Below are 18,757 nucleotides of genomic sequence, written 5' to 3'. Positions count from 1 at the left end.
TTCTTTCCGTGTTTAAAAAATGTTAAAGTACACATTTTCTAGGAAAGAGAAATAAAAGATGTTTTTATTCGAAGCATGGTGGCATTGAATAGACATATAATTGGCCAAGTGGGGAATTTGCTCTGAGAAAAATGCATTGGCTTCAAAGTTAAAGAAAAACTTTCTATTTTTGCAGAACGAATAGTATTAACTCTCTCTCTCTCTCTCTCTCTCTCTCTCTCTCTCTCTCTCTCTCCCTGCACGTTAGTATTCGTTGTGTAACTTTTATTGGTTCGTTGGAAGGGGACATTGTCACTGTATAGAATGCTATAGGAATACCTTTCAACGACGAAGGGAAAGGAGCAGAGTGGGAGAGTCCACACATATCTAGGTCTTTCTACAAAAAAAAAAAAAAAAAAAAAAATATTACTTTTATTATTATCTTTTCATGCCCTTTGCGGTCATGACATTTTCTTTGTCTTATATACCGCTCGCTCTTCAGACCATGAGATGATCGGGTTGCATTGCATAATCCAAATCTAAAGAAACTTCTCTTGCAATGTTGCATGTTGAATCCTCACCTACGTCCCCCCCCCCCCTTCCCCAAATAAAATTCTAAGCGTTCAACTTTTTTCCCCCCCGCTCCCTATTTTGCAATCCACACAATTTCGAAATTCCGGTGTTCAGAATATTACATCCAAAAGTCGTGTAGCCTGCTTTATGATGCATTAATTTACATTCAAATTTGGCAGTGTGGTAAGCGGTATTTTGCAGTGTGCGCAATTTCCATGTTGCCTGATTTAGATATAATCAATGGGCCAGGAGAGAGAGAGAGGGATGCCTGCCCCATCTCCTCCAATACAACCGCCCCCTCCCCCATCTCCACCGATACACCTACCCCCTAGCCCCACTACATCCATTCCCCTTCCCTTCCCCCATCTCACTAACACACGCTAATGAAGAGTTTGGCGAGAAGATTCCAATATGGTCATTTTTCATTATTTTTTTTTCAGCGTACACGCTCTCTCTCTCTCTCTCTCTCTCTCTCTCTCTCTCTCTCTCTCTCTTGTTTGATGAAAATATTTATGAAAATATAGGATGTACTCGCATACAAAGCGACCATTCTCAAAATCCAATTAATAGGAAACTCGCCGCTGTTCTTAATTTAGCAAAAATAAACACTGGAACTAATTTGAAACATTCCCTCCCAGAACTTGGAAATGAAACAGCGAGGGTTTTTTTTTTTTTTTTATTTGACAAAAGTGGAGCAAATTGATTAATGGCGCTTATGTGTGGCTCTGGTTATAGAGTCTACGCTTTGTGCACGTTTTCTTCTCTCGTGGATAAACACAGAGTTACAGCAACTATTATAGGCTTACTTTCCAATTGGGTCTTAATGGAAACTGTGGTATCTACCGTTTCTTTTTCTGTTTTTTATCACATGATAATAATAATAATAATAATATTATTATCATTATGCCATCATCATCGTCATCATCTTTAAGAGGAATTTCTTACCAGCTTTAATGCTGTCGCGCGCGCACACAAACACACACACACATCCACACAGAATCTTAGAGCCTTACTAAAGCATTAGAAGATAAGCTAATTATATATATATATATATATGTATATATATATGTATGTATATATATGTATATATATTCAAATAAGCCATATATTTTTGATATATTAATGTCTGGATTCTCTTAACGACCTCAGGATCAGAGCCCCAGGGGGAATCACACAAAGACAAGAGCTTATGACCGGCCGGGAGTCGAATCCTGGTCCGGCAAACTTGTATAGACAGTGACTATCACTTGGCCACGAAGAAAGATAAAAGTCGATGACAATTCTTCTGTATTTATACCTGTCGAATTCAGGTATTTTGTACTTAGAAGTGAAATCAACCCATCTTCACCATCGTAGTTAATTGGTAGTTTGTTACTTGGCATTCTATTAATGATAAATTTTGCACATTTAGACGTGTTTTTCATATTCAAATAAGCCATATATTTTTATACATTAATATTTGGATTTTCTTAACAACCTCGGGATCAGAGTACTGATAATGATCAGTACCCAAGCCCCATCTCCACCCAATCTAGGAATAAGGAGGGCCATTCCAAGATCGAGAGAATACAAGGTCTACTCAACAGCTAACCAGTAATGAGGTCTTTAGCGCAGTGACGTTACTAGAAGTACCTGGCCGAGGATCCGTTGAAATTCAGGCCTCAGTCCAGGTGTGCCTGGAGTCGGGAACGTGTCTGTTTTTTTTTTAAATATTTATGTGTAATTATGATAATTATGCCGTCCCATTGTGCAGTATTCGGGTGCAGAAAAACACATGTGAAAGGGTCTGAAATATATATTATTATGATTATTATTATTATTATTATTATTATTATTATTATTATTATTATTATTATTATTATTATTATTATTATTATTATTTCTTAAGTTAACACCGTCTTCCGTCTGGAGAGGAGGGAAAAATTTCCCGGAGACTTGATGGAGTCGGTGACTCCAAAAATGTCTCCAGGAGACTGAAAAGTCTTCAGAATCCTTTTAAGACACTCTTTCATTTTTTCAAACCAATGCTGATACGAACATAGGGATAGGTATGTATAGTTATGGCTACTATTTTTAAACAAGTATTCGGTGTGTGTGTGTGTGTGTGAATATTATCGGACAATTTGTTAGAGGAAAATACAACTTGCCTCAAGATGCAGCCTTAGTTATTAAAGAACGGAACGCTGCATGCAAGGATATGACGTTAAATCTTCAGGGACAGCTGCGAACTCTCCAGGAGTCCTTGGTCTTCAGATGGTTTTCATGGCTTCTCCCAAAGGCACCGTGTTTTGGAGACCGTCGTGCAGTCGCCTCTTAGGATGGCTTCCTCGGTGGGTGGCTGCAGCACTGTCCTTGGATTTGGGCCTATTGGAAAGCCCGTGAGGAACTACGTGGGTGGAACTTGGATTGCGGCAAATGGAGGCAGAAGCTTTGAGATTCAACGACCAGTTGAAATCAAGATGGTTCGTTGGCAAACTTCTCCCCGAATTCGACATCCGAGCGAGGGAGGAAATCCTTTCTCATGGTAACAAGCCCATTTACATCTGTTTGGCTGCTGCTGGCGCTATATTCGGTGGAATAATATTTTCTATGAGAAGGAGGACTAACGAAGGACAACTAAATGAATTGAAAAGAGTCATAGAAGAAATGCGTACAGAGAAAGAGATCCAAGAAAAACTCAAAGCTCAGAAAGAGACTGAGTATCAAAAGCTGAAAATTGACTGCGCTGAGAAAGATCTTCAGATGAAGGAACAGGAGAAGAAACATGAAATTCTAAAAATGGAAATGGAAGAAATTAAGAAAATTCAGCATGAGAAAACAGAAAAATTGCAAAACGACTGCTTCCAAAAAGATCTTCAGATTAAGGAACAGGAGAAGAAACAGGAAATTCTTAAAATGGAAATGGAGGAAATGGAAAAATTTAAGAAAATCCTTAATGAAAAAATAGAAAAACTGGAAAAGGACTTCGCCAAAAAAGGCCTTCTGATGGAGCTGGAGAAGGAACAGGAAATTCTTGATACGAAAGTGAAAAAGCAAATAATCAAGGAAATCAAGAAAATCCATAATGAGAAAATAGAAAAACTGGAAAATGACTGCGTCCAAAAAGATCTTAAGATAAAGGAACAAGAAAATATACAGGATGTTCTAAAAACTGAAAATGCTCTTCTGCATCTCCTTCGAGCTGAAGCTAACGCATCCTCCAGAAACCCTCTTGACACGGATATCATATTGGACTGTTGCCAAGCCATTGTGAAAGGTCTTCAAGGATGCAGAGCCTACATGCTACGAGGGAAGCACCTTCTCAAACTTGGCCTTTTCGATGCTGCCATGAATGACTTCGAAGCAGCGAGAATGGCAAAGGAAGCTGAGGAATGTTTGAAATTCATAGAAGATGCTAAGGTGCTAAAGAAGAAATGGGAAAGCCAAAGCCTTTATGAGGTTTTGGGTGTGGGTCAGACGGCCGCGAGGGCAGAAATTTTAAAAGCCTTCAAAGGCTTGGCCATGAAGTTTCATCCGGACAGACATAGGGACAAACCCAAATTCATACAAGAGCCATTCGAGGAGAAGTTTAAAGAAATGGTTGATGCTAAAACTGTTCTGACGGATGAACAAATCAGAAAGAAATACGATGCAGAGCTTCAACCACCACGCTCAAGGCAACAGCCAGGACAGAGGGACCAACGTCCTCGAAGGCAAAAGGGAACTGTTTGACGATATGTTCGACGGGTTGGACAAATTTTTCGCATGTAAATAAAAAATCTTTCCTGAATTAAAAACCGAAAATCTCAAAAAAAATGTAGAAAACAAAAAAATCCCCCCCCCCAAATTTTTTTTTTAAAAACATGAAAGCCCCAAAAAATTATAAAATCATTAAAAATACAAAAAAAAAGTGAAAAATTATAAAAATGCATGTGGAAAATATTCGTAGAATAAGTTTCAGTAGAGTTTTGAGGAGAGTATTAGTTTAAGTTTACATTTGTAAGTAAACAAGTTTTTATGTAAGAGCCATTAGAAGGATCAAGTAGACAGAATATGAAGAAGCTGAATCCTTTGAGGAGAAGGAGGAGGAGAATCAACAGCAGAATAAAAGATAACACCCCCCCCCAATAAAAAAAAAAAAAAACAGAAGCAACAAGAGGAGGAGAAGCAGCAGCACCAAAACTATTGAAAAAAATCCAAATAAAAATAAATAAATAAAAAAAATCTGAAATCTAAATAAAAAAAAAAGAATTGAAATATACAAAATCCAACAAAAAAGAAAAAAAGGAAAAACTATAAAATCTACAAATAAAAATATAAAACCTATAAAATAAAAGAAATATAAAAACTACAAAATCCAAAAAAAAAAAGAAGCAGCACCAACAAAATGAGGAGGAGAAGCCGCAGCACCAACAAAATGAGGAGGAGAAGCCGCAGCACCAACAAAATGAGGAGGAGAAGCCGCAGCACCAACAAAATGAGGAGGAGAAGCCGCAGCACCAACAAAATGAGGAGGAGAAGCCGCAGCACCAACAAAATGAGGAGGAGAAGCCGCAGCACCAACAAAATGAGGAGGAGAAGCCGCAGCACCAACAAAATGAGGAGGAGAAGCCGCAGCACCAACAAAATGAGGAGGAGAAGCCGCAGCACCAACAAAATGAGGAGGAGAAGCCGCAGCACCAACAAAATGAGGAGGAGAAGCCGCAGCACCAACAAAATGAGGAGGAGAAGCCGCAGCACCAACAAAATGAGGAGGAGAAGCCGCAGCACCAACAAAATGAGGTGGAGAAGCAGCAGCACCAAAACTATTGAAAAAAAAACAAATAATAAGAGATAAATAAATAAAAAAACCTGAAATCCCCCCCCAAAAAAAAGAATTGAAATATACAAAATCCAAAAAAAGAAAAAAGAAAAACTATAAAATCTACAAATAAAAATATAAAACCTATAAAATAAAAAAAATATAAAAACTACAAAATCCAAAAAAAAAGAAGCAGCACCAAAAAAATGAGGAGGAGAAGCAGCAGCACCAAAACTATTGAAAAAAATCCAAATAAAAAGAAATAAATAAATAAAAAAAAAACCTGAAATCCAACAAAAAAAGAATTGAAATATACAAAATCCAAAAAAGGAAAAAAAAGGAAAAACTATAAAATCTACAAATAAAAATATAAAACCTATAAAATCAAAAAAATATAAAAACTACAAAATCCAAAAAACAGAAGCAGCACTATCAAAATGAGGAGGAGAAGCAGCAGCAGCAGCGAAAAATAATAATAATAAAGAAAAATAAGTAAATAAAAAACTAAAATAAAAAAAAATATAAAACCAATAAATCCCCCCAAAAATATAAAAACTACAAAATACAAAAAAAGAAAATAAGAAGCAGCAGCAGCAATAGGAGGAGGAGAAGCAGGATGTGAAGCAGCAACAACAAAATATTAAACTCCCATCCCCCCAATAAAAACAAAAGCTGCATAATCCAAAAAATATATAACCAATAAAATAAGAAAAAATAAAAACTACATGTTCCAAAGAAAAAACAAGAAGCAGCAGCACAAAAACTAGAGGAGAAGCAGCAGCAGCAAAAAAAAAAAAAAAAAAAAAAAAAAAAAAAATCTTCAAAAAACATAAACTTTTTACAGTCGAAAAAAAATATAAAAACTATTAAATCCAAAAAATGACGCAAGGGCAACAAGAAGAGGAGGAGAAGCAGCAGCAGAAAAAAAAAAAAATAAATACACGCATAAACAAATAAAAACTATAAAATCCAAAAAATAGAAAACCAATAGGAACCCGCCCCCCCCCCCCAAAAAAAAAAAAAAAAACTATCAAATCCAGAAGAAAAAAAAGAATCATCTGCAACAAGAGGATGAGGAGGAGAAGCAGAAGCAGCAAAAAATTAAAGAAATCCAGAATATAAAGAAAAACTATAGACTCCACATAAAATATAAAATCTTTAAAATATAAAATAAATATAAAATTCCACCAAAATATAAAAACTATAAAATCCAGAAGAAAGATAGAACGATCTGCAACAAGAAGAGGAGGAGAAACAGCAGCATTAAAAAATAAAGAGAAGAGGAGAAAAAGGATTTTTTTTTTTTTTTTTTTTTTTTGAGAAGGAAATATCCTTAGATGCAAAGTTATAAGCCTGGATCATTGGATAAAGGACGGTCTCAGTTGGGAGGACCGAGTGGTTGGACTAAGGGCGATGTAGAGAAAAAGGAACTTTTTTTGAGAAGGAAATATCGTTAGATGCAGGGGCATAAGCCTACATCATTGGATAAAGTACGGTCTCAGTTAGGAAGATCGAGTTGTAGGACTTAGGAAGGAGAGAAAACGGTGTTTTTTTTTTTTTTTTTTTTTTTTTTTTTTTTTTTTTTTTTTTTTTTTTTTTTTTTTAGAAGGAAATATCCTTAGATGCAGAGGTATATGCCTGCATCATCGGATAAAGTACGGTCTCAGTTGGGAAGATCGAGTTGTAGGACTTAGGAAGATGGAGAGAAAAAGGTTTTTTTTTTTTTTTTTTTTTTTTTTTTTTTTTTTTTTTAGATGGACATATCCTTAGATGCAGAGTTACAAGCCTGCATCATTGGGTAAAGGACGGTCTCAGTGGGGAATGATCGAGTGGTTGGGCTAAGGAAGATGTAGAGAAAAGGAACTTTTTTTTTTTTTTGAGAAGGAAATATCCTTAGATGCAGAGGTGCAAGCCTGCATCATTAGATAAAGTACGGTCTTAGTTGGGAAGATCGAGTTGTTGGACTAAGGAAGATGGAGAGAAGAAGGACCTTTTTTTTTTAGAAGGCAATATCCTAGGACGCAGAGGTACAAGCCTGCATCATTGGATAAAGGACGGTCTCAGTTGGGAGGATCGAGTGGTTGGACTAAGGAAGATGGAGAGAAAAAAAGGAACTTTTTTTTTTTTTTTGAGAAGGCAATATCCTAGGACGCAGAGGTACAAGCCTGCATCATTGGATAAAGGACGGTCTCAGTTGGGAAGATCGAGTGGTTGGACTAAGGAAGATTAAAACCTATAAGATTGAGGAAACTGCATTTCCTAGACAGAAAACCAATTAGTTTAGTAGTGAAAATGAATAATAGCTTCGATTTCATGATTCATCTGGCTTAATCATGCAAGCAATCAAGTAAATTCCCCTTGCTATTCAGAATACCTCACCACCCACCCCATGTAAACATACTAATTATACTTAAATGGTGTCAATTTTGCAATGTATAGGAGCAGAATCCCGTTTTTAATGTAATTATTCTTGCCAACACGGTTTAATTATACGTAAATATGTTATTATTATTATTATCATTACTTGCTAAGCTACAACACTAGTTGGAAAAGCAGGATTCTATAAACCCAGGGGCTCCAACAGGGAAAATAGCCCAATGAGGAAAGGAAACAAAGAAAAAACTAAAGGAGTAAACTAAAGAAAAGAGAGTTATTGAATTAGTGTTTCCACAGATGCACTGATAGAAATATATATTGTTGAGTGCGAATAAATATAGGTGGAGGAGTTCGATATGGCCTCCTTTTCTCTCTCTCTCTCTCTCTCTCTCTCTCTCTCTCTCTCTCTCTCTCTCTCTCTCGTCCTTCACAGCTTTAAGTTTTCATATTAACTTTAGATAGGCGAAAACGACAAATTCTTAATGGCAAAACACCTTAAATATAGTCTTAAGATGTCACTGAATTTTTCATGTTCAATTAATTATTCATTATTAATCATACTCCCATTATTATTATTATTATTATTATTATTATTATTATTATTATTATTATTATTATTATTTGCTAAGCTACAACCCTATGTCGAAAAGCACGATGCTATAAGCCCATTGGGTTCAACAGGGAAAATAGCCCAGTGAGGAAAGGAAATAAGAAAATATTATACAAGGAAAATAATTAATAAAATAGAATATTTTAACTGTAGCAACATTGAAATAAATCGTGCATACTTAAACTATAAAAACTTTAAACAATAGGAAGAGAAATAAGATAGAATAGTGTGCCCGAGTGTACCCTCAAGCAAGAGAGTGGAAGACCATGTACAGAGGCTTTGGCACTACCTAAGATTATTATTATTATTATTATTATTATTATTATTTTTATTATTATTATTATTATTATTATTATTATTATTATTATTATTATTATTATTATTATTATAAGCTAGGCTATAACCATAGTTGGAAAAGCAAGATGCTCTAAGCCCAAGGGCTCCAACAGGCAAAATTAGCCAAATAATCGACAAGTATTCATTCATTATATGAGAGTCTGTTGGATCATTATGAACTGCTTAAGGAAAAACTTAATGGCCCTCTTCATACCTCCTTACAGCAGGAATCTGCGTAAGCAGAACGACATAGGTAATGTTAGCTCCCATGCTTGCTTGTTTTATCAAGAATATGTTCTGGTTCCCTTGTTCTGTCCTGGTTATTGAGACAAGGCTCGCAGATGGGTGGACCAGACGAGGGATAACAAAACGATGGTTCATATTTTCCCCATTTAGGTCCCCTGTGCTTCTTGTGTCCTCTGTCGTAGCGCAAGAGAAACAAAGGGAAGAGTGATTTCAAATTGTAGCTGAATTCTCATTTGTGTCTGAACATCCGCAAAGTACTCTTTTATCTGTTGCAGCAGCAGATGTAGTAGAATAAGATGAATTTATGCCTACGTGAGCTTTGAAGGTTATGGACCACATACAATAATTGGAGAGTTTACTATATTTAATTTTCAAAGAGTCTTATGTAAATAATAATGTATGACATCCATGCTCAAGTAACCTTTGTCATCATTCAAAGTTTGTTCCTTTCCCAGTTCAAAAGAAACATACGTAAGGTATTGATTTATTACTGGCTTCACGACCGTTATTCTTAGATAAGTTACTATCTTCAAGAAGTTTAGTCTTTGTTTGGGGTCACCGTAACAGACGCTGGTCACCTTTCCTGGTTAGAAGACCCAGCTTCAGTCCTCAACAAACCCCACAGGCTGATCAAATTGAAGCAAAATTCCATCTATTGTGTATTGGAGGGTATGAAATTACCATTAAAGCATCACATGTAATTTAGATAAGGTATTCTAATAACCAATGCGACAGTGGAATAATAATAATTATTATTATTGTAATCTAAAACTTGATTTTTCTTATAATCTTTTAATGCAGCTTGATTGTGCAACAAAGATAGCCTGCATAAAACAATTACTCTCGGGCAGACAACCCTCCTCTAGCCCGTTGAGATACTACCGCTAGAGGGTTATGGGGTCATTTGGCTGGCCAGATCCATTGGCTCCATCTCTCTGGTTACCTTTCATTTTCCCTTTGCCTACATATACACCGAAACTTTGACCTAATCTTTACATTCTCCTCTGTCCTCATACACCTAACAACACTGAGATTACCAAACAATTCTTCACCGTAGGGGTTAACTATTGCTCTGTAATTTTTTGTGGCCACTTTCCCCTTGGTAAGGGTAGAAGAGACTCTTTAGCTATGGTAAGCAGGTCTTCTAGGTGAAGGAAACTCTAAAATCAAACCATTGTTCTCTAGTCTTGGGTAGTGCCATAGCCTCTTTACCATGGTCTTCCACTGTCTTGGGTTAGAATTATGTTGCTCGAGGGTACATTCGGGCACTATCTTATTTCTCCTCCTCTTGTTTTGTTAAAGTTTTCATAGTTTATATAGGAGATATTTACTCTAATGTTACTGTGCTTAAAATATTTTATTTTTCCTTGTTTCCTTTCCTCACTGGGCTATTTTCCCTGTTGGGGCACCTGGGCTTATGGCATTCTGCTTTTCCATCTAGGGTTGTAGCTTGATAATAATAATAATAATAATAATAATAATACTGAAATTTGTCACTTTGGTTCAACCTTGGTGACGGCATATAGCGCCCCTGCTGTTGTGAGTTGCTTTCTCGATCATCTCTTATATTACCATTTTTCCGGCAAGGATACTCTCCGTGTCTTATTAACGCGGTGAAAGGGTTTGTGTGTCACCATGATCAGTAAAGCTGTACTAGTCAGGACCACTCATACTAGGTTGGTTTGCTATGAGCGATCAGACAAAAATCTCCCACCATCGTCAATCCGCACTGGACACCGGCTAAACCCAAGGCATGAATTGACATGTCCGAGGCCTTTGCCCTGCAGTGGACTAGAAACGGCTGTTGTTGCATGTGACTATCATGACCACATAGGCCTATGCTTGTAACACCCTTGAAATTAAAGAATACATCGCATTTCACACGCGCCGATGAAGATCAGTTATTACACTCGAAATTCCAGATGATTCTGAATAATAAATCTGCTCCTTCCCTTCCTGTTGAAGAATTATGGCTGGAGGGGAACCGTATAATGTTTATTCATCATTCCCCAGTCGCAAGTATACGCTGATTTCTTCGCTTCATCGAAACGTCATTTTAAATGAGGTCGGGAAATCGGCCGAGAGGCTGTTCTGGTGATTGCTGAATGAAATGACAAATGGAACACAATAAAAAAAAATGTCTGGTTTTCATTAATTTTGTTTAATTGCTGAATGTCTTCATCTGACTCAAAGATCCCACGTACTTCCTAACACTTACGACTTAACCTGCTATCTGGTCCTAAAATCTGACTTTGAATTTAGTTTTGGTAGGCCTGGTAGATTTTTCAGAAATTATTCTATTACCCGAGAATCCCATGGTAGTTTTTTATGTTTAGAGGTAAACACAGACCGGGAAGTAGCTTGAAAACCAATATGCTTCATCTTAAAGGCCATTTGAGTGATTACTTGGTTTCTATAAAAAAATATATATGCTTAAAATAAAAACATGCGAAGAAAGTTGATGCCTGATCAAAACCAGATAAAGAACGGGATCTATGTTTCATAATGAACATAACATTGGTGTGAGGGTTAGCCTCCTTACAACACCAAGGGGATCCACGTTCGAATCCTGGACAAGGACGGGTGAATGCTTTGTTAGAAAGCTTCTATTTTCCTAAGCAAGGAGCATTGTGATGCAATTGATAGTTAATTGGCAGTGGTTGGTCGAAAACAGGGTAGAAAAGTACATAGGAATAGACTTCATATCTCGAACGATATGCTGATAACCAAAAAGTAACTGTCCTCTAGAACAAATTCATCCATGGGAAAGTAACACGTTCGATATAGCGATGGCCCTTCGATCTGCGAAGTCATGCAGTGATGAACCTTGCCAGACCTTGGATGTATGACCATAGGGAAAAGCTAGGTGACTAGCACAGAAGCCTCTTGAACGTCCAAAGCTTAGATGTATGGCTAGTTATAACCTCACACCATGAATACTTACTAAAACACAAAAAGGTAACATTCTCTAGTGCTTCCTGCTCTATGGAGAAAAGGCATTGCAGGGTGTGTGCACAGTATGGTGTTTGCTGGGGGAAATCCGAGGCAATTAACAGTGTAAGCCAGGGTGCCAGGTGGGAATGTATGGAAGGAATGTTGAATCGAACCTATATGGAATGAAGCAGGGCTGTTGAATACTACTGTTGGAAGAAAGGTTTATGCTGGTAAAATTAAAAGTTTATGGGGAATATGCAGATGCATCGAAATAGTAAAAAGGTAAGCACAGGTAATAGGATGGACTAGAGTAATCTCAGATTGGTCAGGCATGTGGAAGGGATGAATGACAGTAGGTTAGTGGAATGAGAGTAATCCAAAAGAGCTGGGAGGCTGGTTGGTTGGTTTTAGATTACGACCTGCACCGAACAAGCAGGACAGCGATTTTGAAATACGAATTGAAAAGAAAGGACACAAGAGTACTTCTAATTGCCAGATGAATAGCATAGTCGCTGAATAACCTTTTTGTGTATATTGAAAGGATAAATGTAGCAGCGACTGCTGTGTTGTACTGGCCTGAAGTCACCCCTTACAGGAGAAACGCTAAGTTTTTATATAATATATATATATATATATATATATATATATATATATATATATATATATATATATATATATATATATATATGTGTGTGTGTGTGTGTGTGTGTGTGTGTGTGTGTATGTGTGTGTGTGTGTGTGTGTGTGTGTATATATACCCGAATATGGAGAAAGACAGATATGTGCCAACCGACCACAGGGGATTTAGTTGACATGGTAAGAAAACAGGGTTGCCAACTCTGCCGAGAACCACATCTTGCCTATGAATTAATTCCATCTAGCCTTTTTACGTGTAATTATGATTATGTAAACTTTGAAAATCTTTCACGATAAATGAAATTATTCGCCTAGGAATTTTCGTAAATTATTCAGTTTGAATTGTGTTGGTCATACTGGTTTCCAGTGTGGCGGACAACCGATATTGAAATTGCACTTTAGTGGTTTTCGTGACTATATATATAAACTTATTTAGTGTAAAGTGGTACCAGCCAAGTTATAATCGATACCTGGTCGTCGAAATTGTCACCTGAAACGTGGACAATCCCAAATAATAATGGTTTTAGTGTTCATTGAATCGTTAATCCTAGACAGAGGTTAAGGATAGCAGCCCCCGTATCGTAAGTGAGCTCAACCAAGGGAATCAAGAGCTCGAGTTTAGGATTTGGTGATGTTATTTATAATGGAAGGACTAGTTTTACATTAGTATTGCAATCAAAGAACGTGATGGCATTTATATGAGTGATGGTGATATGTAGGAAAGGGTGAATTTTACCGTAGACCATGAAAAAGCACCTCTTTGTATAGGCCTAGGCCTAGTTGACTTTGAATAGTAACTTGGCTAAATGGGACACCGCTAGATACCCGGGGGGAATTGATGGATCGATTTTTCAAATGTTGTCAATATATCAAATGACATCGATACCAATAAGCGTTAAAACGGTTGTGTTTTAAAGAGTCGCAAATGTAGTTAGGTAAGACAGCCGGATTCATACCTCAATATCTCCGGCCAAGATATAAGTGTTCTTATCTCGCCAAACATGACCAATAACGACGTGTTATTATTACTATCACTATTATTATTATTACTTACTAAACTACAACCCTAGTTGGAAAAGCAGGATGCTATAAGCCCAGGGGCTCCAACAGGGAAAATAGCTCAGTGCGGAAAGGAAAAAAGGAAAATAAAATATTCTAAGAAGAGTAACAACAATAAATATCTCCTATATAAACTAGAAAAACTTTAACAAAACAAGAGGAAGAGAAATAAGATAGGAGAGTGTGCTCGAGTGTACCCTCAAGCAAGAGAACTCTAACCCTAGACGGTGAAAGGCCATGGTACAGAGGCTATGGCACTACCCAAGACTAGAGAACAGTGGTTTGATTTTGGAGTGTCCTTCTCCTAGAAGAGCTGCTTACCATAGCTAAAGAGTCTCTTCTACCCTTACCAAGAGGAAAGTGGCACTGAACAATTACAGTGCAGTAACCCCTTGGGTGATGAAGAATTGTTTGGTAATCTGTGTTGTCAGGTGTATGAGGATAGAGGAGAATATGTAAAGAATATGCCAGACTATTCAGAGTGTATGTAGGCAAAGGGAAAATGAACCGTGACCAGAGAGAAGGATCCAATGTAGTACTGTCTGGCCAGTCAAAAGACCCCATAAATCTCTAGCGGTAGTATCTCAACGGGTGGCTGGTGCCCTGGCCAACCTGCTACCTATTTTATTACTACCAGGAACAAGTAGGCTAGTAAATTAAATTAACCAGCAAAGGCAGAGAAGTGAGGGAAAGAAACCTCATTAACTGGAAAGAAATTATTTTCACACACCAGGGCCCGCCTGAACAGACTATAAGTGTGTGATGGAGGGCGAGAAATAAACCCCTAAAAGTATAAGTAAAAGTAAAAGTATTGTCTTTGACATAAAATGGACAGTAGCGGGCATGCTATATTGCTCTATTTATGTAGACTATAAATAATGGATTGAAATGTATGCAGTAATGAATATTTCAATCAGGTCAGCATTAACTATTTTCATATGTTGGTTGATATCTTTGTTGTTAAGGATTAGTTTATCCGACTGTGAAGGAAATGACTCTGACAGTGTTGCCAACTGAGCCAAGAACCACATCTTGCATATGAATTAATTTCATCGTGCTTTTCATATATAAATATACTGATTTAAATTTTTGAAATATTTCATCATAAATGAAATTATATTCACATGCTATCTTACAAAGCTACAATTCCCTTCTGAAGTTTCGTAAATTATTTCCCATTTTAATTGTGTTGGTCAAACTGGTTACCAGTGTGGCGGACAATGGAAATTGAGAAGTGCACGATTCCGATCTCTCCGGCAAGTTTTGTTATTTTCGTGACTATTTAAGCTTTAATCAGTGAATAAATGGTACCGGACAAATTAACATCGATTCCTGGTCGTCGAAAATGACACCTGAATCGTGGAAAATCTCAAATAATAATGGTATTAAGAGAGTTTACCGGTGACAGGGTAAGGATAAGCAGCACCCTTATCGTAAGTGATCTTTGAAACAAGAGCTCAAGTTTAAGATTTGGTAATGTTATTTATAATGGAAGGTCTACAGTTTTACATTGTTATTGCAAGGTAAGACTGTGATGACATTTATATCAATGGTGGTGATATGTATGAAAATGAAAATTATACCGTAGACCTTGCAAACTCGCTTAGCATGGGATAGGCCTAGGCCTAGTTAACTTACAAAGGGAAGTTTGCTAAATGGGACACCGCTAGATATCAACGGCAATTGATCGATCGATTTTTATAAATACTTCCATATCAAATGTCATCGGTACCATTAAGTAATGCAAACTGTTGTTCTTGAAAGAGTAGCAAGTGTATGGTTATAAGATGCAGCGGCTTCATACCCCTCCATCGCAATCACTGATATCTTCGGCCATTATGCCCTGAGATCTTATCTCGCCAAACATGACCAAAGACGACGTAAGTGTTCTTATTACCATTCTGTTTTCCATTTGTAACTTTTTATAGTTTGGAGCAGTGTTTCCCAACCTTTTTTAAATGATTACCCCAAAATTTTATTTCCAACTAATCAATTACCCCCATTGAACATATACCCGGTAACATCGAATGTTTTTTTTTTTTTTTTTTTTTTTTTTTTTTTTTTTCTTTCTTTTTTTTTTGCAGCCACCTGATGAACTGTATGGATCATGTAGCCCGCTATTGGCTGCTTATAGTTAAGGATCCAAAACAAATGCAAACTTTTCCATTTTAATGGATATCGAAATGAACCATCATCATTATTGAGCTTTCTTATGAAATGATTATTGCAGATTTTGCGCATGAATTATGGCAATAATTATGGGAATGTGAATAACCCAATTTCAGAACATCTTGATTACCCCAAAATTACGGGTCCATTACCTCGCTGGGGTAATTTACCCCAGGGTTGGGAAACACTGGGTTAGAGGATAGTTTTGTTGTTAATAAGGCTCGGAGTGTGATCGGAGAAACCTACCCGTGTGTCCGGTGTGGCGGTCTGAACGATCCCCCGGTCTCAGAATTCTCCTTGACTTTGTATAATGGTTCTTTTCCACCATTAGCTCGCTTCGCTCGCATGAAAATAAAACATCAAGCTCATATGTACTGGCAAGCGGTAATGTTGAGCTGCGCACGCTAACATTACAGGAAAATAAAACATCAACCTCGTATGCACTGACAAACGGTAATGTTCGCGCATGCGCAGATTATCAAGGAGAATTCTGAGACCAGGGGATCCTTCAGACCATCACACCCGACGTGGAGAATGATAACCATTCCTACGAAAAAAAAAAGGAAGAAAAAACGGCTCGTATTGCTCATATGCAGCTACTCTAGAATTGAGATATGTATTTGTTGGTCAAATATCTTATTGTCCTAATAATTTAGAAAACTGGCCATTGTCTTAGAAATTGAGTACTCTGACATCGGAATTCAACTAAATGTTTAAATCAAACGTGACTAAACTGTTTTATTGATGAAGGTACCGACCAGATTAATTGTAAGAGGCTCAAAAATCCGTTTCAATGGATAGTTTGGAATGCCTTTTTAGAGGTTTTACCTGGAAAAGAAGAATTTAATGTAAATCGAAAAATTGAAGGGCAAATGCAAGAATGAATTTTGTACGATTTCACAACACCTGTGTTTGAGTAAACTACTGCGCATGCGCAGCCAGTGGAAGCACGCGCAAGGAACTGCATTTAAGCAGCATGTGGAGTTAAAGTTTAACTCCACACAGTTAAATAACTTATTTGTTTGATAGCACATTTTGGAATTCGAGTGTTGTGTAAATTGTAAAGTAAATAGCTTGCCATGATTTCTACACATGCTGCTTTTCTATAGACTTGACAACTGCTTTTCTGTTGCGGTCAGCTAGTAGCGTACAATGATATACAGTATAAGTTATCTAACTTTATACATCTTCACATTATGGATGGATTGATTGATTGAATTATGAGTTATCTGGGATCCTGACTCATATTACGGAAACATAACATTGTAAAAGAGGGATACCTCCTGGTTTCTTCTGTTTACAGCGGCCGTGATTATGCAGTTATTTTTGTTTACCTCTAGACAGGGATAAGTTTTGTCTCGTGCCACGGAAAGGATAACTAGGTTATCTCATATTTCTATTTAACGCAATGTACTGACCATGTTATAACTTGTATAAAAGCGTTCAGTTTCAGTTATCCACCTCTTTTCTGTCTTTTTTTTTTTTTTTTTTTCATGGTTGCTTTCCTCTTCTGGCTAGACCATGCTTTCCGTGTAACTCAGCATACCGTAGAATGTTGCCAGTTTTACGTAGTGCTTTTTTTTATTTTCATTATGTTTCTTTTCGATTTTATATGTTGATTAGCCGACTTCGTCAGGTAATTCAAAGCTTATATATATTCTTGATTTTACATTAGCCGCTTCGTACAGTTATAAAATAGACTCATAAGCCTTGCTTTCACAATAGCTGCTTCGTACAGTCACAAAATACTCACCAGCCTTGCTTTTACATTAACTGGTTCGTACATACATACATATACCAAAGGCACTTCCCCCAATTTTGGGGGGTAGCCGACATCAACAAGAAACAAAAACAAAAAAGGGGACCTCTATTCTCTACGTTCCTCCAGCCTAACCAGGGACTCAGCCGAGTTCAGCTGGTACTGCTAGGGTGCCACAGCCCAACCTCCCACATTTCCACCACAGATGAAGCTTCATACTGCTGAGTCCCCTACTGCTGCTACCTCCGCGGTCATCTAAGGCACCGGAGGAAGCAGCAGGGCCTACCGGAACTGCGTCACAATCGCTCGCCATTCATTCCTATTTCTAGCACGCTCTCTTGCCTCTCTCACATCTATCCTCCTATCACCCAGAGCTTTCTTCACACCATCCATCCACCCAAACCTTGGCCTTCCTCTTGTACTTCTCCCATCAACTCTTGCATTCATCACCTGGTTCGTACAATTAGAAAATACTTATCAGCCTTGGTTTACATTAACTGCTTCGTACACTAAGAAAATACTCATCAGCCTTGATTTTACATTAGCTGCTTCGTACACTTGGAAAATACTCTCCAGCCTTGTTTTACATTATCTACTTAGTACAATTAGAAAATACTCATCAGCCTTGTTTTACATTATCTACTTAGTACAATTAGAAAATACTCATCAGCCTTGGTTTTACATTAGCTGCTTCGTACACTTAGAAAATACTCACCAGCCTTGCTTTTACATTAGCTACTTAGTACAATTAGAAAATACTCATCAGCCTTGCTTTTACATTATCTACTTAGTACAATTAGAAAATACTCATCAGCCTTGATTTTACATTAGCTGCTTCGTACACTTAGAAAATACTCACCAGCCTTGCTTTTACATTAGCTACTTAGTACAATTAGAAAATACTCATCAGCCTTGCTTTAACATTAGCTACTTAGTACAATTAGAAAATACTCATCAGCCTTGGTTTTACATTAGCTGCTTCGTACACTTAGAAAATACTCACCAGCCTTGCTTTTACATTATCTACTTAGTACAATTAGAAAATACTCATCAGCCTTGCTTTTACATTATCTACTTAGTACAATTAGAAAATACTCATCAGCCTTGATTTTACATTAGCTGCTTCGTACACTTAGAAAATACTCACCAGCCTTGCTTTTACACTAGCTACTTAGTACAATTAGAAAATACTCATCAGCCTTGCTTTAACATTAGCTACTTAGTACAATTAGAAAATACTCATCAGCCTTGGTTTTACATTAGCTGCTTCGTACACTTAGAAAATACTCACCAGCCTTGC

General features: G+C 37.1%; 2 protein-coding genes across 2 annotated transcripts; one reads left to right on the top strand and one right to left on the bottom strand.

The window, feature by feature from the left end:
* The first annotated feature begins 3,447 nt into the window (after window positions 1-3,447).
* LOC137630301 (dnaJ homolog subfamily C member 3-like) lies at window positions 3,448-4,263 on the top strand. The gene has a single exon (XM_068361745.1). It carries the CDS (start codon window positions 3,448-3,450, stop codon window positions 4,261-4,263), a length of 816 nt encoding a protein of 271 aa, XP_068217846.1.
* Window positions 4,264-4,879: 616 nt separating this feature from the next.
* On the bottom strand, window positions 4,880-8,924 carry LOC137630300 (nuclear pore complex protein Nup58-like). Its single transcript, XM_068361744.1, has 2 exons — window positions 8,869-8,924; window positions 4,880-5,336 (listed from the first exon to the last, which is right to left on the bottom strand). The coding sequence occupies exons 1-2, from the start codon at window positions 8,922-8,924 to the stop codon at window positions 4,880-4,882; spliced, it is 513 nt and encodes a 170-aa protein (XP_068217845.1).
* Window positions 8,925-18,757: the final 9,833 nt, after the last annotated feature.

The sequence above is a fragment of the Palaemon carinicauda genome, chromosome 38 (genome assembly GCF_036898095.1).
Source record: "Palaemon carinicauda isolate YSFRI2023 chromosome 38, ASM3689809v2, whole genome shotgun sequence".
NCBI lineage: Eukaryota > Metazoa > Arthropoda > Malacostraca > Decapoda > Palaemonidae > Palaemon > Palaemon carinicauda.
This window is presented reverse-complemented; position numbering and strand designations above follow the sequence as displayed.

Coding starts and splice junctions, on each gene's coding strand:
- LOC137630300 (XM_068361744.1), bottom strand. CDS start 8,924: ATGGGAGCTAACATTACCTATGTCGTTCTGCTTACGCAGATTCCTGCT. Junction 5,337..8,868: donor CAGATTCCTGCTGTAAGGAG/GTATGAAGAGGG, acceptor TTTTTTCAATAG/TTTTGGTGCTGCTGCTTCTC.
- LOC137630301 (XM_068361745.1), top strand. CDS start 3,448: ATGGAAATGGAGGAAATGGAAAAATTTAAGAAAATCCTTAATGAAAAA.